The 18,870-nt window shown below is 36.4% G+C and overlaps 3 protein-coding genes across 5 annotated transcripts; 1 reads left to right on the forward strand and 2 right to left on the reverse strand.

Annotated features, from left to right (window-relative positions):
- Positions 1-53: 53 nt before the first annotated feature.
- LOC125864613 (E3 ubiquitin-protein ligase UPL5-like) lies at positions 54-4,039 on the reverse strand. Of its 2 annotated transcripts, XM_049544636.1 has the most exons (4): positions 2,664-4,039; positions 1,574-2,399; positions 705-1,291; positions 54-435 (listed from the first exon to the last, which is right to left on the reverse strand). In XM_049544636.1, the coding sequence occupies exons 1-4, from the start codon at positions 3,105-3,107 to the stop codon at positions 172-174; spliced, it is 2,121 nt and encodes a 706-aa protein (XP_049400593.1). In that variant the 5' UTR covers positions 3,108-4,039; the 3' UTR covers positions 54-171. The 2 variants fall into 2 exon arrangements, with proteins under 2 accessions (XP_049400593.1, XP_049400592.1); XM_049544635.1 differs by having other exon boundaries at positions 1,574-4,039.
- Positions 4,040-4,183: 144 nt separating this feature from the next.
- LOC125864614 (F-box/LRR-repeat protein At1g67190-like) lies at positions 4,184-6,519 on the reverse strand. The gene is made up of 3 exons (XM_049544637.1): positions 6,321-6,519; positions 6,150-6,199; positions 4,184-5,702 (listed from the first exon to the last, which is right to left on the reverse strand). The coding sequence occupies exons 2-3, from the start codon at positions 6,174-6,176 to the stop codon at positions 4,440-4,442; spliced, it is 1,290 nt and encodes a 429-aa protein (XP_049400594.1). The 5' UTR covers positions 6,177-6,199; positions 6,321-6,519; the 3' UTR covers positions 4,184-4,439.
- A 1,170-nt stretch (positions 6,520-7,689) lies between these two features.
- Positions 7,690-18,870, forward strand: LOC125864962 (cell division protein FtsZ homolog 2-1, chloroplastic). Of its 2 annotated transcripts, none has more exons than XM_049545110.1 (9): positions 7,690-7,815; positions 8,122-8,866; positions 12,204-12,503; positions 14,792-14,882; positions 16,214-16,338; positions 16,888-16,980; positions 17,986-18,051; positions 18,148-18,279; positions 18,381-18,870. In XM_049545110.1, the coding sequence occupies exons 2-8, from the start codon at positions 8,237-8,239 to the stop codon at positions 18,277-18,279; spliced, it is 1,437 nt and encodes a 478-aa protein (XP_049401067.1). In that variant the 5' UTR covers positions 7,690-7,815; positions 8,122-8,236; the 3' UTR covers positions 18,381-18,870. The 2 variants fall into 2 exon arrangements, with proteins under 2 accessions (XP_049401067.1, XP_049401068.1); XM_049545111.1 differs by lacking the exon at positions 7,690-7,815 and adding an exon at positions 7,940-7,959.

Consider the following 18,870-nt stretch of genomic DNA (forward strand, 5'->3'; position numbering starts at 1 on the left):
ATTGTTATAGAAAACATAGGAGTATAATATAACATGACTTGAGAGAACGATTCTATAGAAAGTTATAGAAAGATCTGACTGTATTAATTTTTGTTTCTTGTTTAGCAAGAGTTTACCTACATTGTAGACTAAACATTATAAGCTTCAAATGTTGAATTTGCCTCTGATCGATCACGAGGTACCAAAGCTGCAACCAATGTGTTCTTGAGTAATTATGTGGAGTCGATCTTGCATGATAGACTCGGACTTATAAGGAGGAAAACGCAAGCAGTTGAAGCAGGTTTGTGAAGTAGGCAAGTGATCATAAGGTGTCGAGCTTTTGTGGATGTAAAGCCTTGAGCTCAAACCAGCAAAACCATTTGGAGGCAGAAACTTAATTGAAGTCCAGAAGAAGAGGAGCGCGTTTCTCTGCTCAACAGACATACACTCGACTATCTGCACGTAAAGAAAGATAACAAACATGACAGAACGTCCTGAATAATGGACTCATTTGCTAAGCATAGTTTCACGAATCATGCTTCAATTGTGTCCTTAACTGTTCCTATTAGACACTTTTTCAGCTCATATTATATAGAATTTCTACACGTATGCTCAAACGTTCATCACATATATTAGTTAATTAATCATGTAAAATATGTCTTGAGTGAAAAATTTACTACTTTTACAAGTAATTCAAACTATTAGTAGAGACAAGAATCATGTACCTTCCAGAACCAGGATATTTGACGATCACTTCTCTTGTAGCCAGAGTAATCAGTATGTGCTTTCCAATCTTCAACAGAAATATCATTTCCACTACCATCAAGCATTAAGTCGAGATCCTCAAGATTAAGACACCGGAAAAAGGGCTGGTGCCTTGAAGTGGTTGTAATATCAGCAAAACCTTTGGCAAAACACGCAACCTGCTCTGCAACTGATGTTACAAAGTAATGTTTTATAAGAAGATTAATATATTTCTCCCGATTCTTACTGTCCACGATCGTATCTTTCCCATTGGGACAAAGCTCGATCCCTTTCCTAGAGCCCATCGACTCAACATCACAAATGAACCTCAAGCCTAGATTATCTCCATCCACCATCTCTGGATCCATTTCTAGTATTTCCTTACAGCTCTTGTAAAAGGGTGGATCCGCATCCCTAACATCTTCCAATGTTATGTCTTTCCCAGCCAATTGCAAAAAGAAAGTGCGATCAAACACAACACCGATTTGTACTTTATGCATTAAAGTCAATGCAATCATCCTACCAGAGAAGCAGAAGTAATTAAGGTGTAATGGATTAACCTTAGATGCTGCAAACACAAATTGTAGATGTGTGTTAATATTAGCGACGAGATTTATTATAGCTTCTTGAATATCCTCAAATACTAGAAGATGTAAAACCACATTTATCTTTATAAGAAAGGTGCATTTGGAGGGATGTTACAACCGGGGGTTTGTGGTTGCTCCATTTCCTTTCAGTCAAGTGACTTTACGCTTATCCTTATCGACATCCATTCATATTGAACCAAATAGCAAAATTAGAACCAAATACTAGCAAAATGTCAAAGTGCATAAATGAAATAAAAGCTTACCTGAATTTGGAAAAAACCTTCTACGATCATTTGGGCAAGCAACAAAGAGAGCATTCTGAGGGTTGAACATCGCTTGGCATACCAATAAAAACCACTCCCTCAACACACCAGGCCCAGTAGCTTCTTCATGTTTGAATTTAATAAACAAACAACCTTGCAGATTCTTAGGAGTGGCATTACCAATGTACTCAAACGAATTTTCCAGCAATCGAGACCTGTCAATGAACATGCAGTACAGCCCCCCGCCGTCTCCAACTTCTGGAAGCATCATTATTGCCAAATGTCTCCGTACCTCAAAACTCATTACCTCCTTGTGCTCGAAAAGCCATCCATAATCTTCTGATTTAGTTGCAAACTTAACTACCAGAAAGCACAATGAAGCCTTTACTTGCCTCATCTTTTGCCAAAACACTTTCTCCAGGCCCGTATACACTTTTGATATATTGTTTAACTCCTTTAGAATTGTAAGATACAAAGACCACCATTGTACAACTCGCGCATCTTCTACTTCCTCTTTCAAGCCCAACCGGGTTTCCAAAAGCCCTAAAGACAACAACGTTGCTTCTAGCAAACCATGGAAAGAACAATGTAAACACTCAATACTCTCTCTGTAATACTCTGCTTCACCGGTGTCATTCTCCATCAACGGAAAAGTTATTGTAAAGCCAAATGGTACTTGAAACAATATGGCATTCCGCACTGGAAGCATAAAAGCAGCAAAATCATGCACAAGGCTACACGGTAATGACAAATCAGTTGATTCCATAGTCAAATTTAAGTTATGGTGTAATTGAGCAGCTATCTCACGAACAAATGGTAAAACATCCTGCAATGATATGAACTTCTTCGTATCAGCCTTGCACCTCGCAATTCCTACGAGCTCTATGATATCACAGAAACTACTCCGACAAAAGATATACAAATCATCTTCAATCCCAGCCTCTCTCAAAATCTTACAAAATTCTAACATGATAGCACATGTACTATACATTGGTGTAAGGGACTCACTCTTAAATGAATTTATAATTTGACGAATACATTTATCAGCAAGAGTTTTATAGTCTACACGTGAAGACATATAAAGCATTACCAGAGCTGCTGGAACAGAGGATGAAATAAATATTTCGAGGTATTCAGAGGCTTCATCAATGTCATGAGGAATCATAATCAAAATCTCTATAAGCACATCTTCTATATGATCCTTGTCATACCGAACCGAACGGAATTCAGTTTTGCGGAATCCCCAAATTAGTGAAGACAATTCATTCATGAGCTTCCAAGCGTGAGAATGCTTTGTGCTCCTCAATCGGCCAACGAGTTGCAAGTTGGATTCCATTTCAATTCCACAATCCGATATTGTTTGGTCTGATTGAAGCTGTTTGCCCCTGTAGATTAAGCTCTGGACAGATATGGGAATTCCGGTGATCAAACTGATTTTCTGGTGAATTACTTCCACTCTATTCGTGGAATCGGCTTGAACAACTAGGGTTTTTCCACCAGAAAATAAACGGACAAAGAAATGAATCCGATTCATCTTAACGCTGAATCGATCGATAGGAACTCAGGAGAGACTGTTTGAGAAATGGATGTGGAGTGTGAAAAAGGTGAGGGGAAAAGTTCATTTAAAGCTGTGGGAAGACAAATATGGAATAAGTAAAAATTAAAAAATTAGTCCCTTTAATATATTTTAAAACCGTTTTAAGTCTTTTAAGTTTGTAAAAGTGAAAGTTTAGTCTTCTTAAGTATTTAATAAATCATGTCTCTATTAGAATTGCTTTAAAAGATAGAGACCCCTTTGTAAAAAGTGTTAAGAAAAAGTCACTTAATGTGACTGTAGATCATATACTTAAAGACAAAGAAATGTTCATGCTGACTCTTTAGAGTGTATACAAGTGTAGATAGAATGAAGTGCGAGGATAAAATAATAAGAACTATGCAACCTTTAAAATCTACGCTAGACGCTATATATAAATCAAAAATAATATCAACTATAAAAATTGCACTTCTAAGATATGAGTTTTTGATAAATAAATCGTCATAATATATATGACGATGAGGAAAAATGCTTACTATTGACAACTTAAAGGACTAGAGCCTGCTTGGATTGACAATTCGCATGACAATAATAGGAATACCACTTCTCATCTTCACTAAACAGGGCTGCAAAACAAACGAGTAACAAAGGAGAAGGTGAATAGGGTTCCATCAATCGGAACCAGGGTTGTATCTACAACAACATACCTAGTGTAATCCCACAAGTGGGGTCTGGAGAAGGTAGAGTGTACGTAGACCATACCCCTACCTCGTAGAGATAGAGAGGTTATTTCCGATAGACCATCAACTCAAGTATCACATCTCAAAGCAGTTTATAAATGAGAATACATAAATGAAAGCAGTAACAATACCAAAATAGAACGTTATGGAAAGCAGTACATAACATACAGTCTGCTAATTTCTACTTCTTGTGAAGGGGGATTCACTCCCTTTACATGGCAATTAGATGACAGTTTTTTTCCTCGTTTCTTCAGCAAGTATGTAGTTGAATTTATGCAGTATATATTAGAAAAGCTAAAACATGGAACAAAAGACTAAACTTCATTACAACAAGAAATAAAACAGACAAGCAGAAAAAATAAAGAAAATGAGAAGTTACAACAAGAATACCACAACTGTGAACACTATGCGAACTTGAGTTGAAAGAATAGGGTAAGTTACAATGCTGAAGCACAACTTTAACTAAAACAGGAACGGAGCATGGTAACCACGTAAAAACAGAAACAATCACCACAAAGGATCGTGTACCTCCTTGAGCTAATGACATTTGAACAAAAATGTGAATTCCAAGGCAGGGTACAGTTGCTCAAATCTATTCATATTCAAACTGAACATCTATCTTCAAATACTTCTTCATTAGCCTGACAATAAAGGAAGTGAATTTTGCTAATGTTTGGCATTCTTCGTGTGTTTTGGTTTCTGAAACAACCCCATGAATCACCAACTTCCTTAGATTAGGGCATCTTTCCAATAGCCCTGCTACCCACGGTGAAAAGAGGTCACTGATCACCGTCCAACCAAGCTCCAATACAACCACATTTTCCAATTGAAAAGAACCCTGCAATCCATACTGAATTACTGCCTCTCTTAGTTCATAGCTCAAGGAGAGATGAGTTAGTTGCGGAAAGCAAGCAGAAATTGTCTCAATATCAACAACCTCATCGTCGTCATCAAACACAACTGCCCATAGCCTCAGTCTTCTCAGTTTTGATGACTTTGCTATCATATGATGGAACTTGGACCACATGATTGTGAAATTGCTGACGTCCACAATCTCAAGATTCTCAGCGCTCTCACCAATATCAAGATGGATGACACTAACATCATCAATCTTAAGGAGTCTTAACTTCCCCTTGCTGACAAGCTCAAAGACCTCAAGTGTACAATCTTTTAACTGCAACTTCTCAAGGCCATCTGCCTCCAGAATGATTTTATTCAAACTAATGGCTTCAACATAGATATCTTTCAAAGAGTTAGTACTCAGCTCCATTGAGGCATGTGGATCAGACAAAACAATATCCAGACTTACAAGGCTCAAGACCTCAACTTTCGGGCAGGCTGTGAGAAAAATACTGAGGTCCAAAGCTGATACACTGACATAGCTCAGTGAAAGAGACCTCAAGCAAGGAAATTTTTGGTAACTAGGTTCAACACCCGTAATCGTATTGTGTGCCAGAGCCAATACTTCCAGTCTCTGGCGACCACATATCTCAAGAATATTAATGTTTGGTGTAGTCCTGACATTATAGTGTAACTCACGCAAAGTTTCTCTCGTGTACATTAGCCAAGCAATCACCGGAGCAGCAGAGAACTCATCCACATCATCCATCATAATTGACAGACACTGCAATCCATTAGTCTGGAATATTGTCTGTGTCACAATTATCTCTAGTCTGCTCCTTGTAAGCTCATGATAAAGAGGCCAGTCATTCGAATTAAATGTGAGTGTGTGAAGATGATTTCTCCAAGCCTCTCGCCATTTCCGGCAAGTAGAAGATGCAATCACAACATCTCGTGCAGCTCCTAACCGAGACAATATGTTGCCAATAACCTCAACAGGAAGGTGCTCCATAGCCTTCATACAGAATAACAAATCAAAAGGCCACCAGAAGTAAAGAAAAAAAAATGCTACAACCTAATAAATCCAACTGAGCCACTAAAACCTCCAAACTTCACAGCTACATTAGGCATGTTTAAAGTCAAGAACCAGCTTATTCTCAGCAACCAAATGAAATCCAAAATCAGATGGAAAAAAAAAACTAAAAGTAGACCAATCTTACAGCTTCACAACTAAAAAGTAGACCAAACTAAAACCTCCAAACTTCACAGCTACATTACTGTTCAAACTGAGAGTAACAGTAAATCACAGACCAATCTTCAGGGGAAAGTAGACCAAAAGATAAAATATCAGGCAACCCAATCAATGACCCATCAAATTATATAATCAACCAATGATAGATTTCTTGATTCCACAACCATCTACTTCAAAACCCCAAATTAAAAAAAACTCAAAATATTTCACCTTTTTGGGCAAAGGCAACAATCCCATTAACACCTCATCAATTTCCCATCCTGCAACCAAAAAAAATCAAAACTTTAAGAAACCCCACACACATTCATATAGAAAAGCGATACATAACATGGATGATGCAGCAAAATTAAACCAAAAAAATCAAGAATTTGTCCAACTTACAACAAGAATCAAATAAGAGATCACGACCCAGAACCAGAAATAGATCGATGGAGGTAAATTATAAGCCCCGTCGATCAAAAGGGGTGGAAATCTGATAAAATTTTAGGAGAAAAATGTTCAGACAAGATGGTGGAAGAAAGGCAGCACAGCACACACAGTGAGTGGTGTGCTGTGAGCAATTTGGAATACAGGTGAGACCCACGTCAAGTGGCCAGTTATATTGAACCTTTTAAATACGCAATTTTCAGTGTTTTATTTATTTATATTTTTAATAAATAAATAAAAAATTTCATGTTGCCAATTTGTTGGAACATTGTTTTTGGAGTAATGCATTCCATCGAGTAATGAATAATGATTCAATTGTTGGACATAGTCCCAACATATTGCAGCCAAGCAACTATACAAGAGCTATAGTTTAAGAATAGTAATTAAGTTTTGCGATCCAATTAGCTAACCTGGCCTTTAAACTACCTCGCATTACCACAATGTGAATAATTTGTCCTGTGAAAATTGCAGGGTTTTTCTTCTTGATCTGAAAGACTCAATTGTTCCTTTCTTATCATATCGTATACATTGTATCAGCTACAGTGATCCTAAGTAGTTTAACCCGTGTATTCTTCCCATTAGCATGAGTCTCAATCCAACACACCTTCTTTGTCCATTTCATTGCGTTCCTATTAAGTACTTGCCAACGCAAAAGCTTGTTCCTACAACAGCCAAAAAGAAACATTTAAAGAACAAATGATAGATATTCTGATCAATCAAATTCCACTCAACAGTCGATCTCTAGTGTAAAGACTGTTGAGAATTGCTAGATAGAGTATGTAAATCCATTTGGGAGCTCCAAAATTATTGCATACCGGTCTCTTCCACTGTACTTTCTGATAGGTACCTCTAAGTTTTGCATACACCTGCTTCACGAAGAATTGCTAGACATCGTGGAAACATTAAGGACAGACCACTGAGAGAATTATGCTTTACTTCATCAATTAATTACAAACCGATAATAATCCTCTCAAAGACCATAAAAAAGGTTAAGTATTTCAAGAAATAATGAGAATACATTTTTTTGCTATCTCAATGCCCCATTCAAATAGTTTCTCACGACATAATACTTAACGAAATCTACCTAATCACCTTTACTTCAAACCCAACAAGTTTTTTCACAATGTCAATATCTCATTCTGTCATTCACTTCTATGAAAATTTATAAGAAAAAAAGCAATTTCCATATTTTTACCTAATATAAACAAATTTTTACCCTCTTTTAATTATCACATTTTTCGTAATATTTTTTTTATTTTTAAAAAAGTAACTTAAGTTAGGGTGATTCTCAAGCAATTCTTGATATTTATATCAAATGGACACTGAAATTGCTAAAATTCAGTTTCTTAGTATAGCTTATACACTATAATAACAAAATAGAGAAAAATCCATTCTTTTTTATCTCACTGAAAACTTCGCCTCTCTCACTGCAAATGCTGCGAGTTTTTCTGTAAGTATTTGTTTCCAAGAATCTCTCTACTCTTATGGCATTTTCTTTCTTTTTCTTGCTGAAGTTACAATCTTGCTACAATTTCTGCAATTTTAAGGTTTTCAATTCTATCTTGCTTTGTTTAGGGGAAAAGATGGTAGAAATGTATGAAGTTTTGAGCTTTATCTGTTGCATTTCTGGTTTATGTTATCTTTTTATTGCAAGTTTTAATGGGTTTGTTCATTGGGGGTGGGGGGTTATGGGTATTGGAGCCCTTTCACAAATTTCCCCTGATTGCCTGTTTCTTGCTTTTTTTTCAATTGACAGGTGCTGAAAGAAAGTTTTGGGGTTGAAATTCAGTTATAATCAAGTGGGGTTGTGATATTTTTGGGGAATTAGTAGATTAAGTTGATTTTTGATTCTGGGTTTTTTGAGTTTGGGTATGGCTAGTTGTACATCAGCTGTGTTTGTGCCTCTGGATACTCAATTGCGGAACGGGGTATTAACTGTTCTTGCAAGAAGAGTTTGTCCTTTGAAAATGCAGGATGAGAAAGTTGGATTCTTGGGTGTTAACCAAAAGGGTATTTCAAGTTGTCCACAGTTCAAGTGTTCAGCTAATTCACATAGGTTCAATAATTATCAAAGTAAGGACTCGTTTCTAAATCTGCATCCTGAAATTTCGATGCTTCAAGGTGAAGGAAACCATACTTTCACTACCTCTAGACAGGAAAGCTCGAGTGGAGGTGTTGCCGAGAGCTTAATGGACTCATCTAGTTTGAAGAATTTCAATGAGGCTAAGATTAAGGTGGTTGGTGTAGGAGGTGGTGGATCAAATGCAGTTAATCGTATGATTGAGAGCTCTATGAATGGTGTGGAGTTTTGGATTGTGAATACTGATATTCAGGCAATTAGGATGTCACCTGTGTTTCCTGAGAATCGATTGCCAATAGGCCAAGAGCTCACGAGAGGACTAGGTGCAGGTGGTAATCCAGATATAGGGATGAATGCTGCCAAAGAAAGCAAGGAGGCCATTGAAGAAGCAGTTCGCGGTGCAGATATGGTTTTTGTGACTGTAAGTTCAGCTTTTGTTTAGGACTATTAGTTTAAGTTGTTTAGCTTTATGCTAACTTTACTTTGATGCTTTGTCATATCTTTTTTTGTGTTCTCAGTTTCTCGGTTTCATATGGTGTTGTACAAGATTCTTTGTTTTTTCATTCTTCGATAACAGATACTGCGATACAGTGCTTCCTTTCTAGCTGTCAGGAATATATGAAACTCATAAGAGATATTCTGGATATATTCATCTGAAATAGATTCTCTTAATTCACATCTATCAGAGTTAATTGGTGATAACATGCAGAATCACCAAATGATCTTCATATAATTGCAGCTTGTTTGGATGATAGTTAAATATTGTATTGTTAGTTTAAATACCATGTTCTTTTTATTGTTATTTAAATTATATTGTATCGTATCGTTCAATTCATTGTTATGTAACCATCAAAAGTCTCATTTTAAGTAACGACCGATTTGGTGTGATCGCGTCGTTACCTTATTTTTTTCTTCTCATTTTGTCTTTGTTTATTTCCAATAATAATCTTATTTTAACCTTTACACTGCCTTCTTATAATAGTTTTACCTAGTACCCTACTTTTCTTGTAGGTTTGTCTTTCAAATTGCTAATGAGTTGTATTATGTAATTAGGGAAACGATAATATTTACTCAAACATTATATTCATCAAAACAATACAACACAATACAATAAAAAACTATACATTATGAAACTATATGTAACAACCATCCATTAAAGACAAGCTAATTGCAACACTATAACCAAACTCCAAATACTTTTTCTTAACATATGGCTCCTAACCCCTTAAAAGCATCTGGAAATGGGAAAAAGTGGTGGTTGAAGGGATTTCCATTTAGGCCTCATTTGTTTGCACTTAATGAAGGTCTTAATCTCAATCATTTAGATATCAATCATTAAGTTTGTTATTTAGATTTGAATCTTAATCATTCAGGTCTTAAAAATTTGGTGCTCTTTTTTATTTCATGTCACAACCACATAATGAATGATTAAAATCTGTAACAAAGTCCTAATATTATTAAGATGTCTATTGGAAAATTTAATTCTATAAAGATGCAAGCTCACCATTTCCATCTATTCACCGCTACCGCCATCACCCACCATTATCAATTACTACCATCCGCAACCACAATCACCGCCGATGTAAATCATTATAATGAACTATCACCACCACTAGCCACTATTACAATCATCACCATTAACCACCATTACCATAACAACCAGCAATCACTACTTAGTATCAGTATCCCCACCATTGATTGACATTATATATCATCAACCACTAATATCATTCGTCACTATCAATCCACCACAACTATCATCTGCCACCATCAACCACTACTGTCAACCACCATCAGCAACTAGCTACTATTCACAACATGGCCATTAACCAACACCATTCCCAATCGGCACTCATAACCACCGCCGCTAGTCAACACTACCACCAATCGCCATACAATGTTTAGTAATATTTTTAAATATAACATTAAATTAATTTAGTACTTTATTGAATTTTATATTTATTCATTTTTTTAAAAATAACTTGTGGGACTACACCGGTTGCGTTGTTGTTGTTGTATTCATTTTTAAATAAAGACAAGTTTTATATGTTCATATGTTGAAAAAAATTAAAAATCTTAATTATTTAGTATTCCGATCTTAATACAACATCTTAACAATTCAAATGTGTATTCAGACATCTAAATCTTAATGCACATCTTAATATTAAGATGTATATTCAGATTCAGACGTCTTAATCTTAATGAAAACAAATGAGGCGGTCTACCTTTAAGAGCATAGTTTATTCTCCTTGTCACTAGTTGTATTACATTGTTCCACTTCATCCCTTTAGGCCTCTCGGATTACACAACTACAAAATCCTAATAATTTCATAACATTATAAATAATTTTGCATTGTGTCTTTCTATGAGATGTAGTTGTTGTAAATTTTGTCGCCATCTAGAATTAGTCTTCGTCTTGCATACACCATAAGCTTGGGCTGAGTATGCTGATTGTAAAGGTTGTAGGCAAAAGACAGTGTCATAATCTGATGTTGCGCATCACTCCCTATATAGATCAGAAATATCTATAAATGAAGTACTATATATTCTATGTAGTGAATCAAGGGAGTATAAATTTTCAGGATGAACACCTGACGTTTCATCAAATCATTAGTTTGAGGTTTCAATTTCAGGGACAAGGTTGATACCAGGCAGAAATGTAAATTAGGTGAACTTGATGCTGGAGAAGCTAGAGTATCTGTGATATTTGGCATTTTAGCCTTTAACCACCTTAAGAATATGATTACCCTTACCCTTCGGGGTGGCCCAGTGGTTTGGGCTTGGGACTTCCATGTTGGAGGTCTCAAGTTCGAAACCCCTTGCTAGCGAAAGCAAGGGGTTTGCCTTCTGGGTCGAGCTCGTCGCACCGGGCTTGCCTAGTGCGGGTTACCTCTCCTATGTGGTTTGCGAGCTATTGCATAGTAGCGGGGGTTTTACCTTGTGCGCACCCAAAGGGTAGCGGCTGCGGGTTTCCCTTGTCATTAAAAAAAAAAAGAATATGATTCCCCTTGCTTAAATAGGATGAGAAATGAATGAATTTTGACTAGATCATCCATTCAAAGAGAGGAAGAAACTTTCAAAGAAGCGTGATTGATATCTTCAAGGTGCCTTGATGATCGGTAGGGTAATTCAGTCATTACTAGAAAGAGAAATATTTAGTTTTAGCTTAAGTGCAAAATAGGGCCATTTTGCCACATGTTTAGGTTTTTAACTTCAACCAAACTATGCATGAGGGGATTTTCTTAAATGTTGTATGACATCTGGAATTTACCGACAATCGCCAAATATGGTGTTGAAAGGCTTGAGTGAAGGGGAGATACTGAAATTTATCAGGGGTATAAAATGATGAATTTTGCTCTTAGGGTCTTAATATAGATCTGCATTTGTTTCCTTATTTTATTGAGTTTAAATGGTGTCCAGAAATCAGTGAAGTTTCTTAACTTGAACATATTTAATCTAGAGCACTGATCAAAAGGAATATCTTACTCGAGAATAAAGTGTCATTTTCTGTTTTGCCTCCAATTTTTTATTCTGAGACTTCTTAACTTCACAAGTTATCCTTATGAAACTATATACATATAAGATGATTAATGCCATCCATCTCAATGTATATTATCCAGATGCTTTGTAAAAGTTAAATATGGATGATCTGCATATTGCTGTATTCAGAATTAAAGTTCCTTTACATTTTTGGTCTTGTAGAAGGGAGTACTTAGTTTAATTTCCTCCCTTTCTGGGCCTCAAAATTTTATGTGCAGGCTGGAATGGGCGGAGGAACAGGGACTGGTGGGGCTCCTATAATTGCAGGAATTGCCAAATCAATGGGTATCTTAACTGTTGGAATTGTCACAACCCCCTTTTCTTTTGAGGGACGAAGAAGAGCAGTTCAAGCCCAAGAAGGAATTGCAGCTTTGAGAGAAAATGTTGATACGCTAATTGTCATTCCTAATGACAAGTTACTGACTGCTGTTTCCTTATCAACCCCAGTAACTGAAGCTTTTAACCTGGCTGATGATATTCTTCGGCAAGGGGTTCGTGGTATTTCTGATATAATTACGGTACGAATGCTGAGTTCTCCCACTCTTTTGTTTCCATTCTGCTCTCTGCATTGTTTGCCAAGAATTTGAAGTTAAGTTGCTTTTCTCAGTCTTACTTTACATCTAGCAACTGGTCCTTTCATTCCCTGTTTTTTTGGTGTGGGGGGGAGGGCAGAGGTTCTTGTCGTGGTCACACGGGGAATTCACGCTTAACTTCTCTCTAGTCTTCATGTTTGTGCATTTGATTTTGCTTTTCTTTTAACAGTTACTCCCTCCGTCCCATATTAGTTGATCATCTTATTAAAAATAGTTGTCTCATATTAGTTGATCACCTTACTAAATCAAGAAAACATTAATTAAATTTTTCCTATATTACCCTTGCAATTAATTCTCTTTGAAAGTGTTCACATTTGTTTGTAAAATTTCCTAGAAGTTTTTAAAGGGGTGAATTAGTAAAATTATCTTCTTATTTATGATTTCTTAATATGCGTGTAAAAAGAAAAGTGATCAACTAATATGGGACGGAAAGAGTACTATTTACTCCATCTTTTTCAATTTGCTTGTCTTACTTTCCTTTGTAGTTTGTATCAAAAGAATGCCTCTTTCCTTTTTTGGCAATTCCTTAACTTCAACTTTCCACGGGATATGTTTAAGGCCACAAGATTAAAGGGCATTTTGGTACATTCTCTACATATTTTTAATTTAAGACCACAAGATTCAAAATTCATCTTTTTACTTTCTTAAGCTTTGTGTCAAGTCAAACTAGAAAAATAAATTGAAATGGAGGGAGTAACATTTTCACCTAGGGAAGGTCATCATTTACTCAATTTTATGCTAGCAATATCAACATATAGTCAATTCTATGTTAATAATCACGGTAGTTTCACCTAGACTAGGTGATCATTGACTCAGTTATATCTGAACAATCCCTGTCTGTTACCAGGGGAGTGCATCTTAATTTGCTTTGATTTGGTGACACCATGTAGCTGATAAGTCAGCAGCGCGTATAAGCTGTTAAATATAACTTTAGAGATTGACATTTACATCCAAATTTGGATACATGCTTTGTAAACTTGAGATGAATTTAGCATTATTTGCCACCTGCCCCTAAAGAGAGGGAGAGACAGGGAGGGAGGGAGGGAAGAATGACAAACTCTCGTGCCCGGTCAATGTTAATTGGCAGAACTGTTTCTAGTCTGACCTGGAAGAATGCAACGAAACCTTGCTGGCCCAGCGATGTTGATGTTTCTTTCTTTCATTTTTCCTGTTTTGGTATTAGGGAGTGGATAGGGCATTCCCTGCCTCTATCACAAGGTTTTCCTCTTTTCTAATCCATAAACTGATTTCTCATCAGAAGTCCACATCATCAGCTGCACACAAATCTTTGTTTTGATGAAGGTATTTAATTCACAGAAAGGCATCAAGAAGATGCATAGCTACAGGAAATAACTACAAAACAAAGAGTTGTTAGCCCCTTTAATAGTGTCATAAGACAATGGAACTAACAAAGTCCAAAGACTAATCCGTTCTTATTACAGTAGCTAACGTAGTGTCGTAGTCCATTAAAAAAGGTTGTATAAGTAATTAGCTTTGAGAGAGTGGTTTGGAGTTGAGGTTTCATCAAAGCATTCCCTATTTCTCTCATTACATATACTACTCCAAAATTGACTGTAGGGATCATCAGCTGCACACAAATCTTTATCCGTAGTAGTATCAATCGCCCTACTAATTTTATCCTGGTCTTGGTTTTGATATGTTTGGAGAGACTATGGAGCATCTTTGGTGTTTTCTGAAGAAATTATGATGTGATGCCCGCCAATCAGTTTGTTTCATCAGCAACAAAATAGGGCTGGCAGATATATGTACTATTACAAAAGACCTTATTAGTGTTACAAGGATTCCGAAAAATCAACAAAAGTTTCTTCCACGACTACATACTTTTCTTTACACCAAAAATGAAGGATACCCTCTATTCAGTTTGTTATCAACACCGTAATTTTCTATGCTTATTTATTGCTACAAGCTTCTGCTTCATACCATATGATCTTTGTATGGATTTTTAGAGCAATGAGTCTGATAAATTTTCGGTTAACTTGCCCAAGGATGATTTGTTCTCAAATGTCCATTCATCTTCTTTTTATGCATCTGAGTTCCGGCTGTGTAATATGTAACTTTGATCTCATTTTTGATATTTTCATATATTCTTTGCTTATGGATGAATTGAATTCACTTTCAAACCAGTGCTCTTGTTAAGTGGGTGAATATATTAGTCTGTATTATTTATTCTCAGTATATCTACATGAATTCAGATTCCTGGACTGGTAAATGTGGATTTTGCTGATGTGCGTGCTATTATGGCAAATGCTGGTTCCTCATTGATGGGAATAGGAACTGCTACAGGTAAGTTTAGGAAGCTATTTTTCAATTGTGGGCTATCACTTTTTGTTGGTACTGTTTAATTCATAATTTTGTTAGATGTAAGGTGACTATGAATGTGATGAAGTTGCCTTATGTGATACATTCGGGGCCTATATATCTGATATATTCTAAGTACTCCTAAAGTCAAAAGGGATTAAACAAACAAAAGTGGATAAGAGCATTATCATAAGAGTTCTAAATCTAATCACCCATCTAAGAGTTCCCTGATAGCATCATTTTAACCAAGATAAAATATATTTTTCTGGGACAAACCTAACTTACCCAACAGTAGACTGCAGCGCAAGCTTATGCTTGCCTAATATGCTGTATACTTTTTGAATGGAATGACACAACCATCAGTTGGTCGACTGTATGGTTTTCGAGCTATTGCATAGGAGTGGGATTTTTACCCTTTGCGCACTCAAAGGGTAGCAGTTGCGGGTTCCCCTTGTCATTAAAAAACAGAACATTATCATAAGATCACTTATGCATCATTCTCCTTATTTCCTATCAATATTTGGACGAGCGAAGCCTCCCAAATGAATAGCAATCCCAATTCTGAACCACCGAACACATGTTTTGCTTACTTTTATCCTAACATTTTCTTATGGTTCCTTGAGTTAAGTTTCCTGAGATGTTAGCGAGCTATTAAATTCCCTTAATAGCTTTAGCCGATGACGGAACCTATAATCAGGTCATATTAAAGAAAAATGACATACTTGACAACTTAGAGGGCTGCAATGTTGGAAATATGAAATGAAAGTTCTGTTGATCTAATTATTTTTTTTTGTCTTCCCCTTTCAATACTAACAATGTCTTTTCCAGCTGTGATGACAAACATTAGACTACAATATTTTTGTAGTCAAATCTTTTGTGAAGATAAATATAGTATCTTTTCCACAGATGTTAAATGAATCTTTTCTGGGATTTCTTTGTTATCAATAATAACGGACTAACCTAAGCTTACATGCACTCTCATAACTTTCACACCCTGTCATGCCACAATGTACATTTGACATGTTTATATTAATTTCACAATGTTGTAGCCTTTACTTCTTTCTGAAAGTGCAGATTTTTTTTGCATGTTCCATCCTTGTTTTGACCAAGATCCGAAAGTATTTCATATCCATATTAAAAATCAGTAAGTTTTGAGTTCTAGCAGACTACATGGAATGATATTTAGATTGGGATACAGATATATGTATGGCCACATACAGTTTTTCTCATCTCTCAAGTAGTTGCGTTTTTTCAGCGAATTATTTCTGTTGAGAATGTATTACAGGACATGTCATATTGTTGAGTTGATATTGCAGGGAAGACCAGAGCCAGAGATGCTGCATTGAATGCTGTTCAATCTCCTTTGCTGGACATTGGCATAGAGAGAGCTACTGGAATTGTGTGGAATATAACCGGTGGTAATGATTTAACATTATTTGAGGTACCTGCCCTGCTCCCCTCCGCTCCCACCCCTACCCCCAATGTTTTTACTGCTTTTAGTAAATTAACTTTTCTATGTCGAACATAGCATGTATAGATAGTTATATGACCCCCTTTCATTAATTTCCCTGAGTGATTGTTTCTAGAAATGGAAAAGAACAAAGAGAATCTTTAACTAATGATGCATGAGTGCGGTTTCTCTAGAAAATTTAATGGTCTACACTTTTGGTCTACCTGTTTGTCCTATTTGCTATCTCTCTTCAGCTTTGATGACTGCTTTTCAATCGAAATTTCATATAGCCACATTTCATCATTGCATCCTTTTCATGTTATACATAGTGATGGTCAGATGAGTCATTTACTCACAACTATTGAATCAAAGCATTCCTACTTCAGATGCACCATTAGTGTTTTTGAACCTCCAGATTCAAAGAAAGCTGCATTCACAATATCTTATGCTCGTAGACACATTGTGGATTATGTTAATTCATGATTATCCAATTTTTGATGTCTTCTCTTACATTTGCATGTTCATCTGGCACTTCTCTAGGTAAATGCTGCAGCAGAGGTTATATATGACCTTGTCGATCCAAGTGCCAACCTCATTTTTGGAGCTGTGATAGACCCATCATTAAGTGGACAGGTACATTAATATCTCCTATCACAAGGATAATATTGCTTTTGTTAAGATGATACTATGTTGAAATAACTAGCAAAGATCTATATGTTTAATAATTACAATGGGCCTGGTATAGACTCTCAGTAACTTCTAATTGAAACAGCATAAAAGTATGTCTGACCATAAAACCCGAACTTGTGAGGGATAGTAATGGTTGGTTTCCTTTACTTCGAGAAAGCATTAGCAGTCACTTTCTCTTGCATAACAAATCTAATTCTTAAAGAATTTCTCAGCAAAGTATGTACTTCAAAGAAACAGCTTATCAGGTCAGAAGTCCAACATTGACCAAGTATAGGGAAGGCTTTCTCTCTAATTGGTAAATCAAGTGTTTAAAATTGAACAGATACAAGATTGCCTTGTTCTTACAACAACAACATACCTAGTGTAATCCCATAGGTGGGGTCTGGTGAAGATAGTGTATGTAGACCTCACTCCTACCTCGTGGAGGTAGAAAGGCTGTTTCCGAAAGATCCTCACTTCAAATAACGCATATCACAGCAGTTTAAAAAAGAAAAATATACAAGTAAAGAGGAGATAACTAATAATAAGGAAAACAGTCCAGAAAACAAGGAACATTAATAGCCAAATAATGCAATAACCGAAGAACAGGAAACTACGGGTAGTAACAGAAATCATAGGACAAGAAACTACGAGAATAATACTACTACTTCTTAGTTCTTATATGAACGGAGAAATAGGTATGAAGCAAAATTAGTGCTCCAATGAATAGATGCATCTGTTGTGACATTGCCTTTATTTTTCCACGTCAAATACTTGTTTATGTTAGTTCTATGGTGAACACAAAAAGGTTCTGGTAATGTTACAGCATTGGGAGGATTGTATCACTTGTTAGTTTGCATTACTCATAGTCTTTCTATTTACTACTAGTTTCAAGCTCTCTTTCCACGAACCCTTGACCAATATTCATCTTGGATCATGTTTACTCGCGTCATTATTATCATGATGCAGGTCAGTATAACCCTGATTGCCACCGGTTTTAAGCGCCAAGAAGAAAGTGATGGGAGGTCCCTCCAGGTATTCCTCTCTTCCACTTCTCTTTGCATGTTCACTCTTCATGCAAAACCTGTGTATTGGTTGGCATCTTGTATAATTTGTTTCATGATGTTACAGGGAAACCAACTAGTGCAAGGAGATGCCAACCTTGGAATTAACCGACGGCCTTCATCCTTCCTGGAAGGTGGTTCAGTAGAGATCCCCGAGTTCCTCCGGAAGAAAGGAGGCTCTCGCTATCCTAGAGCTTAAGTCAGTCCTTGCTTTTCTTTTATGTATAGTAGTCTTTCACCCTTCATACAATTGTCATTTGTTTCCTCATCTTCTAATATGATAATGTCTTCTATGTACAGGATCTTGGTTTATGCTTCAAATAGTGACTCAGTCTCTGAGGAAGTGTTACCTGACGCCCTTTCTTAATGCATAGATACTTGTTCTGTTTTTCACTAGTCATGCCTGGTATATATTACTTCTTTGGCAGTCAATTGATTATAAGCTGGAGCTTTTTACAGCAAGATATGGAAACGTGATGAGTCGGTAGCCTTGACATACATGCAGTATACCGTTAACATGTATGTTGTGTCCGGGGTGTGTGTGTATGTGTTCATGCATGTTTTAGGATCAGTTTTCCATCCAGTTAAGGGACATCAAATCGCGTCCTATCAATGTTCTTGCCAGTAGGCAGAACTGCAAAGTTGAGATATTAGAAACCAGTATTTGTGAAAACGATGAGTGATATGTTACACTCTTTCTAGTGCAATATATTGTCCCCAGTTTTGACATTTGTGCTGAAACAATCTTTTCCAGCTTAATGAGAAAAAATCAGAACTAAAATATCCTTAA

Source organism: Solanum stenotomum, chromosome 5, assembly GCF_019186545.1.
Source record: "Solanum stenotomum isolate F172 chromosome 5, ASM1918654v1, whole genome shotgun sequence".
NCBI lineage: Eukaryota > Viridiplantae > Streptophyta > Magnoliopsida > Solanales > Solanaceae > Solanum > Solanum stenotomum.